The sequence below is a fragment of the Equus caballus genome, chromosome 2 (genome assembly GCF_041296265.1).
Source record: "Equus caballus isolate H_3958 breed thoroughbred chromosome 2, TB-T2T, whole genome shotgun sequence".
In the NCBI taxonomy this organism is placed as follows: domain Eukaryota; kingdom Metazoa; phylum Chordata; class Mammalia; order Perissodactyla; family Equidae; genus Equus; species Equus caballus.
Genome location: NC_091685.1, coordinates 68,309,183 through 68,323,382, shown reverse-complemented (window position 1 = coordinate 68,323,382; position 14,200 = coordinate 68,309,183). Strand labels below are relative to the sequence as shown.

Below are 14,200 nucleotides of genomic sequence, written 5' to 3'. Positions count from 1 at the left end.
AAAATGGCAGCAACCACATTATCCGAGCAATTAAAGCAGAAGCCTTTTAGGCGGTCCCGCAAGGCAAGAGCTTGGAAACTTTTTTTTTTAAAGCGAAGGCGAAAGGGAGTTAAAAAGAAAGAAATGCGTAGAAGAGAAAAGCATGGAAGCGCGGAAGAAACCCCTGCCAGCCCACCACTCACTTCCCTGGGACTTGACCACGCGGGGCAGAGATGTTGGGTGCCCGGGAGCATTGGGAAGGTTGGGATGTAGGGGCGGCTGGAGTGACAGGAAATCTGGTGTGTCTTGCCGGTTGAAGTGTCTGGCCAGTTGGGGTGTGCGTCCGTTAGGGTGTTTAGCCCCCTGGCGTGTCCGGTCTGCTGGCTATCTGGCCAGCTGGGGTTTCCAGCGGGTTGGGAAGTCGAGGTGGTTAGGCTGTCGGAGCCTGGTGCTGCGGGCCGAGCAGGCGGCGCGGCAGGCAGAGGAGGCCGGCGGCTCCCGGCTCAGGCCAGACAAAGAGGACGGGTTTCTGGAGCGCGAGCATAAAACCATGTGTAGCAGCGAGCTGCCCCGTAGCGAGGTGCCGCCAGGGTCTTCTGCTTCCCCTCTGCTGGTGTTTGAAAACCAGAAAAAGCGTTAAGCGAGCAGAAATGCTTTAAGGCCCAGGTGGCGAAGAGGAGCAACTACCCAAGGCAAGCATGGGCACACAGGCACGATGAAGATAAGCCTCTCCGGCTCCTGTTTCAAAAACCTCACCCCTCCACCATCATTCAGTCCTTTACTTCGGTAAACTCCTTTCTTCCACCCCTAGGAGCTGGCGTCTTTCTCTTGAAGGGATTAAAGCAAAGACGCAAAAGGCGGCTGGAGGCAGGAGAGGGAGGGAGCCACTGGGTCAAACAGACAGGGATCCCGAGAGTCATAGAAAATCAGGGCGCGCCTCCCTCCGCCCCCCAGTGCTATAAACAAAGGCAAGTGTCTGTAAACACAGCCCTGCGCCCACCACGTCGGCCCAGCGCTGGCTGACCCGAGGGGAGAAAGTTCAGATCGCTTTGGCCGAGTTGTTCTAACCCCTCGCCCTCGCGTTGTCAGCTGCCCGCAGGAGAAGCCCGCAGAACCGCTCGCTCGTCTCTCCCCGGGCACTTGCGAATTCGCCCGCTGCAGGCGGCGGGCTCAGAGTGGGCACCGGCGAGGCATGGGAACCTCTGGGACATCCAGGGAGGATCTGGAACCGAAGCCGAGGTGCGAACATCACCCGAGAAAGGGTTCCAGGATGGAAACCCTCTGGCAAGCCTTCCCAACACCAGATTTATATACGTGGCGTTTCATGAAACAAACCGCTTTTTAATACGTTTCACCTTTCTTCTCTCCCCTCCTCCCCACTCCCGAATCCCTCCCCTCCTTTCCCCCCTCTCTGGCCTGCAGGGTCCTTTATGGCACTTCAGTTTCTCTGGTTCCTAGAGCGGAGATTCCGGCTCTAGCCAAGCCCACGGGCAAAGGAGGCCTCAGGGACTTCCTTCCGGGATGTGCTGGGACTCAGGGAGACCGAACCTCCGACGAGGTGAAGTCCCGGGCGGCTGGTAGCCGGGGGAGGGAGACGCTTGCTCCGCTGGCCTGCGGCCGGGAAGACTTCAGACATAGCACAGTTAATATTGAGTTCCCTGTAGCTCCTTGTAAATCTGCCCCCACCCCCTTTAAATCCATGGTCTTGTTCGCGATTTCTTACTTGACGTAAAATTCCTTGTTACCTAATCTTGGACTTTTTTCGAAGGCCCTCCCTCTCCCCTCTCCTGTTCAGATGAGAATTCTCTTCCTCCCCCCAACTCCATAGAGACTACAAGCAAAAACCTCCTCTTTTCCCTCTTTCCTCTTCTTTTTTTTCTTGGATAAAAGCCGGATACTTTGCATTGAAAACTCTAGACTAGTTCCTGCGGCTGCAGTGACGCTTGGGGGGGGGCTCCTCACACCTCCACCACCGACAACGCGCTCCCCAAACAAAAACCGAAGCCCCCACCGAATGGCATCTGGTTGATTTCAGGAAAACAAGGACACCTTTCCACCTTATGGGCGAACGGCAGAGGCCTTTCCCTGGCCCAGACTGTCCTTCTAGAAACCACTCAGCGTTCTCCTGGGGGGTAGGGGGAGAGGGAAGGAGACAGGACTAGGATAGAGCCCAGGCCCTTTGGCAGGACCAAGGAACAATTCTCCAAGGACACCTCTTTTAAGGGACACTTCTCTTTAAGGGAGGGCCGGAGCTCAGGTTGATGACTGGTCGGAACACTGACTCTTTTAAACAAAGTTAGAGGCAATCATGATAATTTAGTTTACTTCTGAATACTTTAAATATTATGAAAACAAGTATAACAGCTTTGTTTTCAAAACTCTTTTGAGGTATCAATCATAAAAAGATTGTAAAAAAAACACACAGTGGTTTATTGAATACTTACAACGTTTACACCTTCAATATTAATTAAATTCCACTTAGTTTTAGAGGACGGAAGTGCACAAAACAAATAGCTGTTGGAAACATCTTCGAATAGGGAACGACCACAGATGAAAGGACAGCACTATATACCGACCCCAACGGAAATGTTAGTGGCCCCGTTTTCTGCTTTGAAATAAAACTTTATAATCCCCAGGAATATTTATATCCAAAGGCCAAGTATTAAAGATACACTTCACATATACACTATTGTCCGATGTCTTTATCTTGAAGGGGTTGGGTGGGTGGGGAGGGGGCAACGCTGGTGTCTACACAGCCAGGAGGAAACATTCACACACAGAGAATCTACGAGACGACGGGATCCCTTACCACGCGGGAGTGTCCTCTTCATATTAAAATATGGAATGCTTTTCTTCAAATATCCACTTTTTTTGGAAGGGGAGGTGGGGAGCGGATGCCTCAAAGGGGGGCAAAGAGAGGGGAGGCAAATTGCACATAAATAAACCAGATGATTCCAAATGCAAGAAGTCCTCAGAGCGGAGCGCGGAGAGCATGCCCGGAGTCCTGGGTCTGTATCCGGCTCCTGGGCCCCGGCTCACGCGCTCTCCTCCTCCTCCTCCTCGTCCTCACTGCTTGAGCTCCAGGGCCCAGACGTGCTGCGGCCAGCCCGTCCGGCCTTTGGTTTTCTTGTCGTTGCTGCTCACTGTGCTTTTCAAGATTTCGTTCTGGGCAGAGGGGAGGTGAGGGGGAGAAAAGTGGAAAGAGAAATTCAGAGAGGAGACCCGGTTCCACCCCCCCGCCCCAGCGCTTCCTGGGCCAGAAGAGACAGTGAGAGAGGGAGAAAGGGATGGGAAGTGGGATGGTTTCAAGTCCCAGTCCCTGCAGAAAAGCTACGAAGGTTTGCGCTGCCCTGGCTACCGCCCAGGCCTCCTCGCGCCTGAAACGCTCAACTACCGGATCCACAAGTTTATAAACAACCGCCCGTTTTCAAGTCGTTTATGGAGGAGCTGGGGGCCTTTTCTCTAACTCCAGATGTAGGGGCGCGAGCTGGGGTCGGCGCTAAATCTGGTTTCCCTGTTTTCAATCGCAATCCCAGATCTGCGCTCTGGAGAAGATGGGGAGAAGGTCCCTCCGCCCTGGCTTGGGCCTCTCCGCCCGCGCCCGCGGCTCTCCGCCTGGGGCTCTATAGTGCCTCTCCTCCAAGGTCTAAATTCCTGGCTATAGGGGAGGTCGCTCGGTTATGCAGCAACTAAAGCGCCACAGGCCCCAGAGAAGAAAAATTCGACAAATGGAATTCCTTTGCAGGCCCTTCATGGCAATAGCCCTGCTCTCAACACCACCACCCTATGGGCACTTGGGAGGAACTTGAGAATACTTTAATTTTCAGTTATAATTTCGTCGTACTATTAACGACAATAACAATGACCACAGTAATATTTACTTTTTTTGTGTCAAAATGTACAGGCTCATTCCAATAAAATAAGAAGTACCCCTGAAGTATACTCATCCAGGAAGTTACCTTTTAACCTCATTGCCAGACAGAAACTGGAGCTGCATTTTGAAGTTAAAAGTACTTATTGCATGTTGACCTTTACGTCTTCCACGCATAGTAATGAGAACAACCTTAAAACTCTCTTAGATCAGTGGCAGCCTGTTCTCAAGAGAGGGAAATGGGATCAGTAGCGAAATAACTGGAATCGAGCGCTTCTGGGCGACTTATTTTAGAAATATCTGAAAGCAAGATAGGACTGGAGGCCAAATGAAGGCTCTAACGGACACGGAATGACGGGTCGGGCCAGTGCGATGGGAAGATCAATCCGGCCCCTTAGTCCGCGAGGCCCGCCCTAAATGCCTGGGGGAGCAGCAATATCCTGGAGGGAAGATCACCAGCGCGGAGCATCCCTCTTTACCTCCTCCTCAGGCTGACACCCTTCCCCATCTCCTCTGCTTCTGCGGGAAACCATCCTTACCACAACCTGGTACAAACAACCTTGGCTCAGGACGCAGCAAAGAATGCAGGATGCCACTGCTCTGCCCAATTGGAAGGAGACCGGGAACAGCGGTGCCCCGAACCCCGCACCCCCACAGCCCACTGCCCCCTGGTACTGACCAGCTCCTTCTTCCTCTTCTCTTCTTTCACATCTGTCTTCTTGATCTCCGCCTTGAAGGCCTCCGCCTCGCCGTTCTGGTCGTCCTTGGCCAGCAGGTCCATGAGGTAGGCGATGTAGCTGGTGGCCAGGCGCAGAGTCTTGATCTTGGAGAGTTTGGTGTCGGCGGGCACGTTGGGGATGCACTCGCGCAGTTCGGCGAAGGCGCTGTTGATGCTCTGAGTCCTGCGCCGCTCCTTGCGGTTGGCTGTGCCCCGACGCTTCACCGGGCGCGGCCCCCCCAGGCCCGGGGGCCCGGCGCCCGGCGGCACCCCCCCGTAATGGGAGTGGTCCAGGCCGGCGGCGCCGCTGGCGTACTCGGGGCTATAGGACAGGGCCATGCTGTAATCGGGGGGCGACATCTCGGGGTGGCCGATGAGCCAGCCATGGAAGTAGGGGTTCTCCTCGTGGCTGCAGCGGCTGGCGGCGGCGGCGGCAGCAGCGGCGGCGGCGGCGGCGAACGGATAGCCTTCATGGTGCACCACCGGGTGGTGGGGGAAGCCCCCTACCAGACTCATCTCGCCCTCTGCGCCTCTCCACGCGCCCCAGCGTGCGCGTAGCCCCGCCGCGCCCTCGGCCCGGGCCCTTGCTTCGGCGCTCGGCGGCCTCCCCCACCCCCCACCCCCCAGCCCCCGGGCGCCCGGGCTGGCCCCGCAGCCACAGAGGGGGGTGCTGCAGCCCGGGCCCCGGCCCCCCGCCTGGCCCGCCGGGCCTGCCTTAGCAGCGCTGCGGTTGCCGGCTCCCCATGGGGCGCGGCGAGCTGGTCCCGGCACCGTGCGCCCCTGGCCGCCGCCGCCGCCGCCGGCGGCTCCCGCCTTGCTCCACGGCCCGCGCGCCGGCTCCTGCTTCCTGGGCTGCTGTGGGGAGGCAGAATCCTCTCGTGCTCATGCAAAGGTGCCCGGCTTCCGCGAGGCTGCTTTGAGGAGTCGCCGGGCTCCACGCCCGGGCCGCGCTCCTGGCACCGAAGCTAACTCGGAGTCCCGGGACGAGTCCGAGCCGCGGTTGGAGGAACCGGCCCGGCTCTGCAGGGAGGCTGCGGGGTCGACTGCTCACTGTGAAGCTACCTCCATGCGACCCTCCCCTTCCCGCCCCTTCCCCTCCCCCCACCAGCCCGATCTGGGTTCTTGGGCGCTTATTGTTTTAATGAATTTTTTGGTTGTTGTTGTTTTGGTCCTTGAATGTGATTTTAGCTGCGAGTAACGTGTCCTCGCTCCTCTCGGGCTCCCTCGGAGGGTTTTCAGAGAGGTCTCAGTGCATCCATTTTCTCAGATCCTCTCCTTCTTTCGGGGGAAGGATCTGGGGCCCTGGAGGCGCCTTGGAGCGCGAAGGCGGCGGCTCCGGCTCTCGGAGGGGTCTGCGCAGTGGCTGAGGGAGCTCCTGGGTGGCGGCGGCGGCGGTTCTCCGGGACTGGACGCCGTGAGGGGAGCAAGCGGATTTTCCCAGCAAGATCTCCATGTACAGCTACATCTTTAGGGCCGCTCGGGTTAATATATGTCGTCAGAGGCTCCTCACGCCAATCCCGGGGCGGCGGGGGCGGCGCCTCACTCGCTCTGCAATAAAACTTTTTGATGTTCTCCTTGCTAATTGCCTAGGTCCTCTTCCAGGATTGGCTGCCCCTTCATAACCATAAGATAATTAAAACGGGGGGGGGGGGGGGGCAGGGTTAAAAAAACTTTTTATCAGCCAGAGGTTAATGCAAGTGTTTAGCAGATGCTTCACAATTAAAATATTTTTTCCCTTCAAGTCTTAAATATTGAAGAATCTCAAACCAGGTACAGTATCGCTCTACTTTCTTTTCTGGTTAAAAAACCCCAACAACTCAGCTATTGCTTTTCTAACTGTTTTGTAGGTCATCGAGGTAAGGAAATAAGCAGGCAGCCTCGTGCAGTTTTGAGCAGGGGCCGAGATCAGAGGAGGCGGGCGGCGGGGGCCCCACAAAGGGGCGACTGGAAGCCGGAGCTGTCTCTCCGCCCGGTCGGGCACGGGGCGCGGCAGGCGAAGGCTGCTTCTTTGACCTGGGCGCAGGCTGGAAACCCCGGTCTTGCTGTCTCTTTTCTTATCTACCACGTTCCCCCGGCCAGGGCTGCCTGGGGTGGCTCCTGTTATTGTGGCCGCTTTTGGAGACGGTGGTTGAGACCCTCGGACGAACGGTCAAGCCGATTGTAAATGCTCTTATTTCCCTATTCTTCAGGGACACCAGCCCCAACGAAACACCTTGGGCGATTTCAAAGCGCAGGCACCTCGATTCCCCGAATTTGTGGTGTGGCCGGTATCGGTGTTCCCTTGGTTTAACTAGCCTGTCTGGTAAGTAACTGAATATTTTTTACAGCGTGTTCAGAGCTTATTTTCTAGTTTTTATGAACAAACATATAAATATGTCTCTGCATTCCTGCCTCTCTCATAAAAGCGGGCATCTGTGGAAAGCAGGTTTAGTTATCGGAGGGGAACCATTAAACACCAGTTTAAGAGGCAAGCCGGGAGGACGGCTCGTGGATGTTTAGACTGCTGGCCTTGGTGATCTTGAACGCATTATAACGGAAAATGGATCTCCACTTGTAAGTTACCGGGCCGCAGGGCACAGGGGCCTCGGCGCCCGCGTGGCGTGAGCATCTTGAGAAGACTCGGAAGGGGCCGAGAGGTGGGGGCGGACAGTGGCAGGAGCTGAAATGATCCCCGGGGCTTGATGGGAGCCGCGAAGGGAGGCTGATGTGTAGATGCGGATTCCGCCTGATAGAGTTCCGTGTGGAAAAGGGTGTCAACAGGAGCCTGCGGGCCGTAAATTAGAGAGACCCGAAGGCGGGGTGTGTAGAAGCCGGCTCGGGCCAGGGTTGCCCAGGGGAGACCAACACCTCAGATATCTTCCTTTGGAGGCAGAGTCAGGCCCCAGGCCGCAAAGGAAACCCCAAGAACTCGGTGAAGGCAGTCCTTTCCTTGCCGCTGGGCGCTTGCCGCCCGGTACATGGTTCGGGGATGGAAGGCAAGATCAGAGCGAATGGAGGTCGGAGTTGGGGAACTCCCAACTCCCGTGCTGCCAGGCATTCGGGGCTGGGGCCCCGCCAGCCACCACCCTGGGGGCCCTGGGCAGCAGCATTGAGAAATAGATTTTAGATTTGCAGTGGGTGGATGGTAGGAGAGGAGAAAGGAGTCAGAGAAGGATGTAGAAATCCAGGCTGGGAGCCCATGCAGGGCCCATTTTATTTCCTCAGTGAGGGGTCAGTTTCCCCGGACCCCCCAGCAGAGCATCTTAAGGCAGAGCACAAGAGGTGGGGAGTAGCTGAAAACAGACTTGTTGGTAAGTGCCAGGGGCTTGCATTTGGGCTCGGAACAAAATAGTGACCTAGAGCTTCGAACTTCCAACTTGGGTGGGTCTGCAGCTATGAGCACAAGGAGAGTCTTTAAGACCTTGTTCTTCAAGGAAAGAATATAGGTAGTGTGCTTGGGGTTCTGTTTACATTTTCACCAGAGAGGCAACCCAGAATGTGTAAATACTGGTAGTTCAATCCTCTGACGTTTGATACATTGAAAAAAAAAGTCTGTTTATAAAAACACATCTAGGCCTTGGGAGCAGGTAGACAAAATAAGATGATCGCACTCCTGCTAGAAACAGATACAAATTCAGGGACAGGAGTTGGTAGGCTGCTTTCAGACCCAGAGGGAGTTTTGGGAATTGAAAGGAGGAATAAGAGACCAGGTAGAGGACTGGATTGGGGATTGAGATGCTGTGTCCACCAGAGGCAAGTGGCCTCAGTGGCAAAGCCTTCAGAACTTGCCACTTTCAGCCTTTCTCATGCTCTTTTAATCGAAACAAAAAATGGGCGAATCTCTTCATGGTCCCTGATAGCACAGCAAGTGATAAAAGAGATAGACAACATGGAACAGAAAAAAGTCGTAAAAGTTGCTAATCTGAACTTCAATCCTCACTGACAGTATCATTATCGGTTAACTAATGTGGTCCAAGGATCTAGGGCTTCTTGTATCTCAGAAAGCCAAACCCAGGGGCTACAGCCATAGGAAGGCGGCTTGGAGGCAGGGGACAAATGGATGAACTCTAGTGTCTTCAGCTGTAGTTGCTGACACAGGCCAGACTAGCTGAGCTCCACTCTTAATGCACAACCAAATGCATCCACTTTTTTTGTCTTAGTGTCCTTCTTGGCACACATTTTGTTCCAGGTCTAGTGGGATGCTGCATTAGCCTGCTGCTTTGGAAAGCTGTGAGGCAAAGAAGCCATCTCAAGTTTGCCCTCAATTTAGGTGGCCTGTGCCTTCTGGTGGTGGTAGTGGTGGTGATGGAGGGGGAAAAGAAAGGGAGGATGGTGAAGTTCCCAGCTTAGATGTCAGCCCAGGGACCTCAACCTTGGGTTGTACTATCGTGGCCTCTGATGTGCTGTTCCCCAAAGGGCACATGTTTACAGTACTCGAAAACATGAGCAGCTGAGATGTTGTGGGCTGGAGGCCACCCGCAGGAGGAATCCTGCAAGGGCGTACTAACCACCTCTCCTTTTCCAAGGCCCTGGGCTGAGCTGCAAACCATCTTACCCAGGGGCTGCTTCAGAGGAAAGCAGCCCCAGTTTGGGGGAATGTTTGTGATTGTGTGTCCATAGTCTTCACTGTAGCTGATGGTATGCCCACTGTGCTGTGCATTACATCTGCCTCCAGCTAAACAGACAGAACCGGGTTCAAATATACATTTTGAGCCCATGTCTCTTGTCTTTTTCCCTTCACCCCGCCCCTTCCCCTGGAAAAGATTCAAAGGGCACAGGAGAGGCTGAGCACTCGCTTGAAAACATTTTGATCTTGTGAGATATTACTTTTAAAATCAATCTGGTTTAAACTAAATATTTTTTTAAAAAAACTTCAGTCTGTTTTTAGGAAAATACAGATATTTTTGAGGTATTTATTATTTCAAAAGCAAGGGCAGTTTGTATCTTGTGTTTTGCTCATGAGAACTCAAAATAAACTGGACCTGAAAAGAACCAGGCCGGAGGGCCATAAACACACATTTTATGTTTACGGGAATTATGGCTCAATTCCCCTCATCGTTTTTCAAATCTCGTTTTACCTTATTTTCCCCAACGAATATAGTAGAAGTGACTGAGCATTCTCTGATAGATCTATAATGCTGTTATATAAAGTGAACCCCACAGCATGCTAAGAACCCCAGAAAGAACATCCAACCCAGAAGGTGGCAGAAGAAGCAATGTGTTCTTGAAGATGTAACCCCAGCCCCACCTGCTCCAAGGATGGTACTTCTTGCGACACTCTGATGGCTTTGCATTCCTGTTGGTGCTAGGGTAGGATTGAGTCCTTTTACATGTTAGCCACTTAGTTCCAGAGACTTTAGGACGTCTAAAACAAGGCATATTGTTGAGTGGGGCATATTGTTGAGTGTCTCCTTTTAACTGGAGTTTTTTAGTCCTTCCCTTTCTTGTTTTCCTTTTGGGAAATAGTTGTCTACAAACATAGCAAGTGACAGTGGCTTCAGAAATGTGTTGTGTACACCTACAAAACAGAATCAAGTTTGATTGGACTTTCATGTCTGTTTCAAAAATGAAGAGCAGGAAAAGCTGCCCTTGGCTCTTATGAGGTTTTGTTTCTTCTGAGCATTTTCTTTTTGGATTTTGGGATGGGGGCGGGGTATTTGGTGAACGAGCCCTCTTCCTTCCTTTTCCCCAACTAAAGCAGATCTGTGGAGATGGGGGTGGGGAGGGGCTGGTCCATCAGCAATGATGACCATGGAGGGGATGATTGCTTATGACTCCTTCAGCCCAGTTTTGCTTAGGAAACATTTAAGTCAGTGGAGAAAATGGAACTTGTTTGGTGCCTGTAAATTCACCCCCTCCCCATTTAACCCTTCACTCTCTCTCTTTCTCTCTCCCAACCACTCTCTGTCTCTTTCTTTCTTTCCCTCTCTCCCTCCTATCTCCCTTCTCTCCTTCCCTCCCTTCTAATTTACCTTCCAGCAATGCTTGGATTTACAAGATTTTTTGTGTCATTGAATCTGAAACTGGTGAAAAAGAATAAGATACTGGTTCATCCTTACATCTTTTGAGGAAAATATTTTAAAAAATTGAGATATAACAGACATAGAACATTGTGTAAGTTTAAGGTGTACAGCATGTAAGAATAATCTTAACATCCAGGATTATAGGCAGTGGGTATTTCATTTTCTCCAACTAATCGTGACTAGAGCTCCATAGTCACTGGCAAATATGCTGCTGCTCTGGACAGATTTCATGATAAGGTAGAGCTAGATGTTTTGCCAGGCATCCAAGTCTGTCTATGAAGCTAAAATACTTATTCAGACTAAAGGGAACAAAAGATATTACATGTGAAAGGGCTTCACAAGAGCCAGTGTGTGTACATGGGAGGTGTTATTAATGTTATTATACTGGTCCTAAGAGGTACTGTAAATCTGATCTTTGCTATTTTGTAGTAAAATATAGCGTTGAGAGCAAAAGTGGCATAAGAAAATACATCCCACAGGATTTATGTTAGCTACTCATCCAAATTCTTGTTTCAAGCAAATTACATACACATTAGCAATATTTTCTTCTAAGCCAGGAGGAAAGCATTCAACATTTGGGTGAGGAAGTAGTTGTAATTTTGCATACGCGCTCTGCTCTATGGGAACAGTAAGTAACAGACTTCAACTAGCCTGCAATTAGGTCTGGGTTTCAGAATAAAATAAGAAAGCAAAGAGGGCAAATGGCAACTTAAAATGTGGGGCTTTGGACAAGCCGTTTCTGTGACTGAAGGGTTTGTTTGTGACTTGACGGCCTGTGCTTTCCCACTTCTGGCTGCAGTGTTGTCGCATTCCTGGGATGTCCAGTTCTGAAGCCTCCTTTGCAAATTCACAGAAATGGATTTCTTTAGCGCTGGCAGTTTCTCCCAAGCCTTTTCTATTTTCTTCTAGGGCCTTTCCTTCTAGACAAGGGACGTGAGCCAGGATGGTTAGGTTTCAGGTTAACAAAAAGAAACACTTTTATTGTCAATATTAATGGCAAATCTCGATTTTTACAAGGCTTGGGTTTAGCAGCACGAGCAGATCAAAAGCAGCTTGGCTTGGTTTCTCAATATTCTCTGGAGCTTAGACAATTAACTGCAATTTTGCTTCTAACGAAACAACACAGAAAAGTTAGTTACGGAATTGTTCAAGTTAGTCTTTCGGCAGAGATTTTTACCTGTGTACATGTCAGAATCTCACAAATTTGTCCACTGAACTGGAGTTGAGTTTTGAAGGAAATCTCCTTAAGAAAATGTGTGAGCAGAGTGTCTTCATTTGCAACACCACAAGCCTGTTTCAGTGTGCGCATTCCATGCTTGCCTTTCTGGCCGGGTAAGGATCCGGCAGACTGAGGTCTCCCTGGTAATTTGGGTACACCGAGTCTCCAGTTAATGATAGATAATCAGCCTTTGGGTCATTCGGTCATTCTCTTATTACAAACCCCTCCTGCTCTCTCTGATCTCCTTTCAAACTAAATTTCACACAAACAAATAAAGCAAGACAGGGACAAGTTCTTAAAAAAAAAAAGAGAGAGAAATATTAGAAACTCCTGATACAGAACTCTAAACAAGGAAGGCAAGCTAAAAGAGGATAGGAAAGAACATCTTATCAAAATGAACATGTTGTGTACAAAACATTAAAAGAAAAGGCTCTGGTTTCTGTTAAAGTGACAGAAAATTAAAATAAAAATAATTGCAGGCAGAAAAGTTATAATATAAACAGAGAAGGCAGGATGCTTGCTGGAAATGCGCAGCACTAGGAGGCTCATTTGTTGTTACAGATTATATATCTGCCTCGTGAATGCTACTTTGTTCCATTTTCCAGAAGAGAATGGTTTTCTTTTTAATACTTGTGTGAGTGCCCACTTAAGTTAACACAGGCCAAAACCTCGAGGAACAAAAAATGGAATTGCATTCTGCTTGCAAAGCATCCAACTTCAAATGAAGAATTGGTTGCATACAAAAAAAAAGCAGAATTCCATACAGAATACATTTGAAGGCTCCACTAAATCGGTGTGACTGATGCTTTTTTATTTTGCTGACAGAAGGCGAAGATCATACTTGGGCAAGTACAACCGAAACCAGTCCTCCCCTGGCCCCTCCACCCCAAGGGTCTTCATTTTCCCAATCTACATCTGCCTGTGACTCCAGAAAGACAAGCTTCAGATTGGCCAAGGTACATCTCTGACCAGAGCCCTCCGGGAAATGTGCAGGAATGTGTGGCTTATGGTGAGGAGCTCTGGTGAGGGTGCCCCCAGTGCCATTTTCCTGCCCCTGCCCTTGACAGTCCTTTCTGGCCCAAGTCCGGAGCTCTGGAAGGTCAAAGTCTAGCTGCTGGTGTCATCTCCAAGCCCTTGGTTGTCAATCCTGAGACAGATTGGAATTTCCGCTCAAGGCTTGATCAACTCACAATTCTCCAAGTTGGAGGTGCATCCGGGAGATGGCAGCAGGTGGTGAAAGTGTGACCCCCACTTTGTCTCCAGGTATGGGTCTGGCACACTTTGACTTGTCGGCATAGCTGGCAAACAACCCATCTCTCTCCCACATTAAAGAATCCACACTTCTTTGTTTCTTCCAGGCCCAGCTTAAATTCCACCTCCTCCAGGAAGCCTTTCCAGGTATTGCTTCCCTTCTCTTTGCTCCCCCAAATGAAGTCTCTTTTCTTCTGAACTCTTTTCTAGTGCTCCTCCCCATATTCCCTCTGGTAGGTCTCTGGGCACCTATCTTTCACCTCCTGTGAGTGTGGGTTCCTTGAGAGCCCAATCAATGCATTGTACCCGGTAGATGCTTAAACAGCTTGTGTAAAAGGGATGACTTAGAGAACTCGGGTGAATTCCGCATATCCCAATTGCAATCGGATTGGTTTTCTTTATTTTGAAAGCGACTGGAGCTAGTAGAGGAGTTGGACGTCTTCCATTAGGCAACAGAACTTCATCTCCACGCCCTAGAGAGAAGCAGGGAAGGCTTCCTCCGGATGGATCGCGCTTGCAAGGGGTCTCCGTCAGCCGTCGTTGGATCCGAGCGTGGGACACCCAGCCCCAGCCTGGCCTTCCCGGGTCGCCCCTCTCCACGTCCTGAGCTCCCGAGTCAGAGCTGGGCAGGGCGGACTCTGGGCTTCCCACGGACTGGCTGCGCGACCTCGGACAAGCTCCTCGGTCTCTCTAAGCCTTAGTTTCCCCATCTGAACAGTGGGGAATGACACCGACCTCGAGAGTGTGCAGGGAAGGTTAAACGAGATGAAGGTGCACGAAAGATCGAGACGCCTGACGCACAGGCTGCGCTCAATAAATGTTTATGCATTTTCTCTTCCCGTCTCTTAGCTTTCTTGCCTTTCCTTCCAGCCGCCCGAAGACCCAGCCCCACCGCGATGGGCCGGGGAGCATCGGAGGGCACCACCTGGTCTTGGTGCCCACGCCGCGCAGAATCGCGCCGCCCTGGGGATCCAAGGGCCTCAGCCTTCGCAGGACGCTGGGCTCCGGAGAGTGAGAGGCCGGGCTGCAGCCAAGGCCCAAGGGTGTTGGGGGGCAAGGGGCGCGGCCAGAGCCGCCTCTCCGGATTTAGGCCATTGGCCTTGTAGCCCCTGCGTTGGCTGCTGGGCCGCCCCCTCCATCCTCGTTAAATTCTCGTTTTG

The 14,200-nt window shown here is 51.6% G+C and overlaps 1 protein-coding gene and 2 long non-coding RNA genes across 4 annotated transcripts; 1 reads left to right on the top strand and 2 right to left on the bottom strand.

Moving 5' to 3' along the window:
• Positions 1 to 2,389: 2,389 nt before the first annotated feature.
• HAND2 (heart and neural crest derivatives expressed 2) lies at positions 2,390 to 5,446 on the bottom strand. Its single transcript, XM_001915555.6, has 2 exons — positions 4,530 to 5,446; positions 2,390 to 3,144 (listed from the first exon to the last, which is right to left on the bottom strand). Exons 1-2 carry the CDS (start codon positions 5,082 to 5,084, stop codon positions 3,046 to 3,048), a joined length of 654 nt encoding a protein of 217 aa, XP_001915590.2. The 5' UTR covers positions 5,085 to 5,446; the 3' UTR covers positions 2,390 to 3,045.
• A 702-nt stretch (positions 5,447 to 6,148) lies between these two features.
• LOC102148848 (uncharacterized) lies at positions 6,149 to 13,873 on the top strand. 2 transcript variants are annotated; one of them, XR_001380197.3, is made up of 6 exons: positions 6,149 to 6,338; positions 6,758 to 6,870; positions 12,615 to 12,745; positions 12,857 to 13,052; positions 13,148 to 13,187; positions 13,451 to 13,873. It is a non-coding gene; the product is annotated as an uncharacterized lncRNA (long non-coding RNA). The 2 variants fall into 2 exon arrangements; XR_011434632.1 differs by lacking the exon at positions 6,149 to 6,338 and adding an exon at positions 6,341 to 6,424.
• On the bottom strand, positions 11,052 to 12,067 carry LOC138921759 (uncharacterized). Its single transcript, XR_011434633.1, has 2 exons — positions 11,748 to 12,067; positions 11,052 to 11,490 (listed from the first exon to the last, which is right to left on the bottom strand). It is a non-coding gene; the product is annotated as an uncharacterized lncRNA (long non-coding RNA).
• Positions 13,874 to 14,200: the final 327 nt, after the last annotated feature.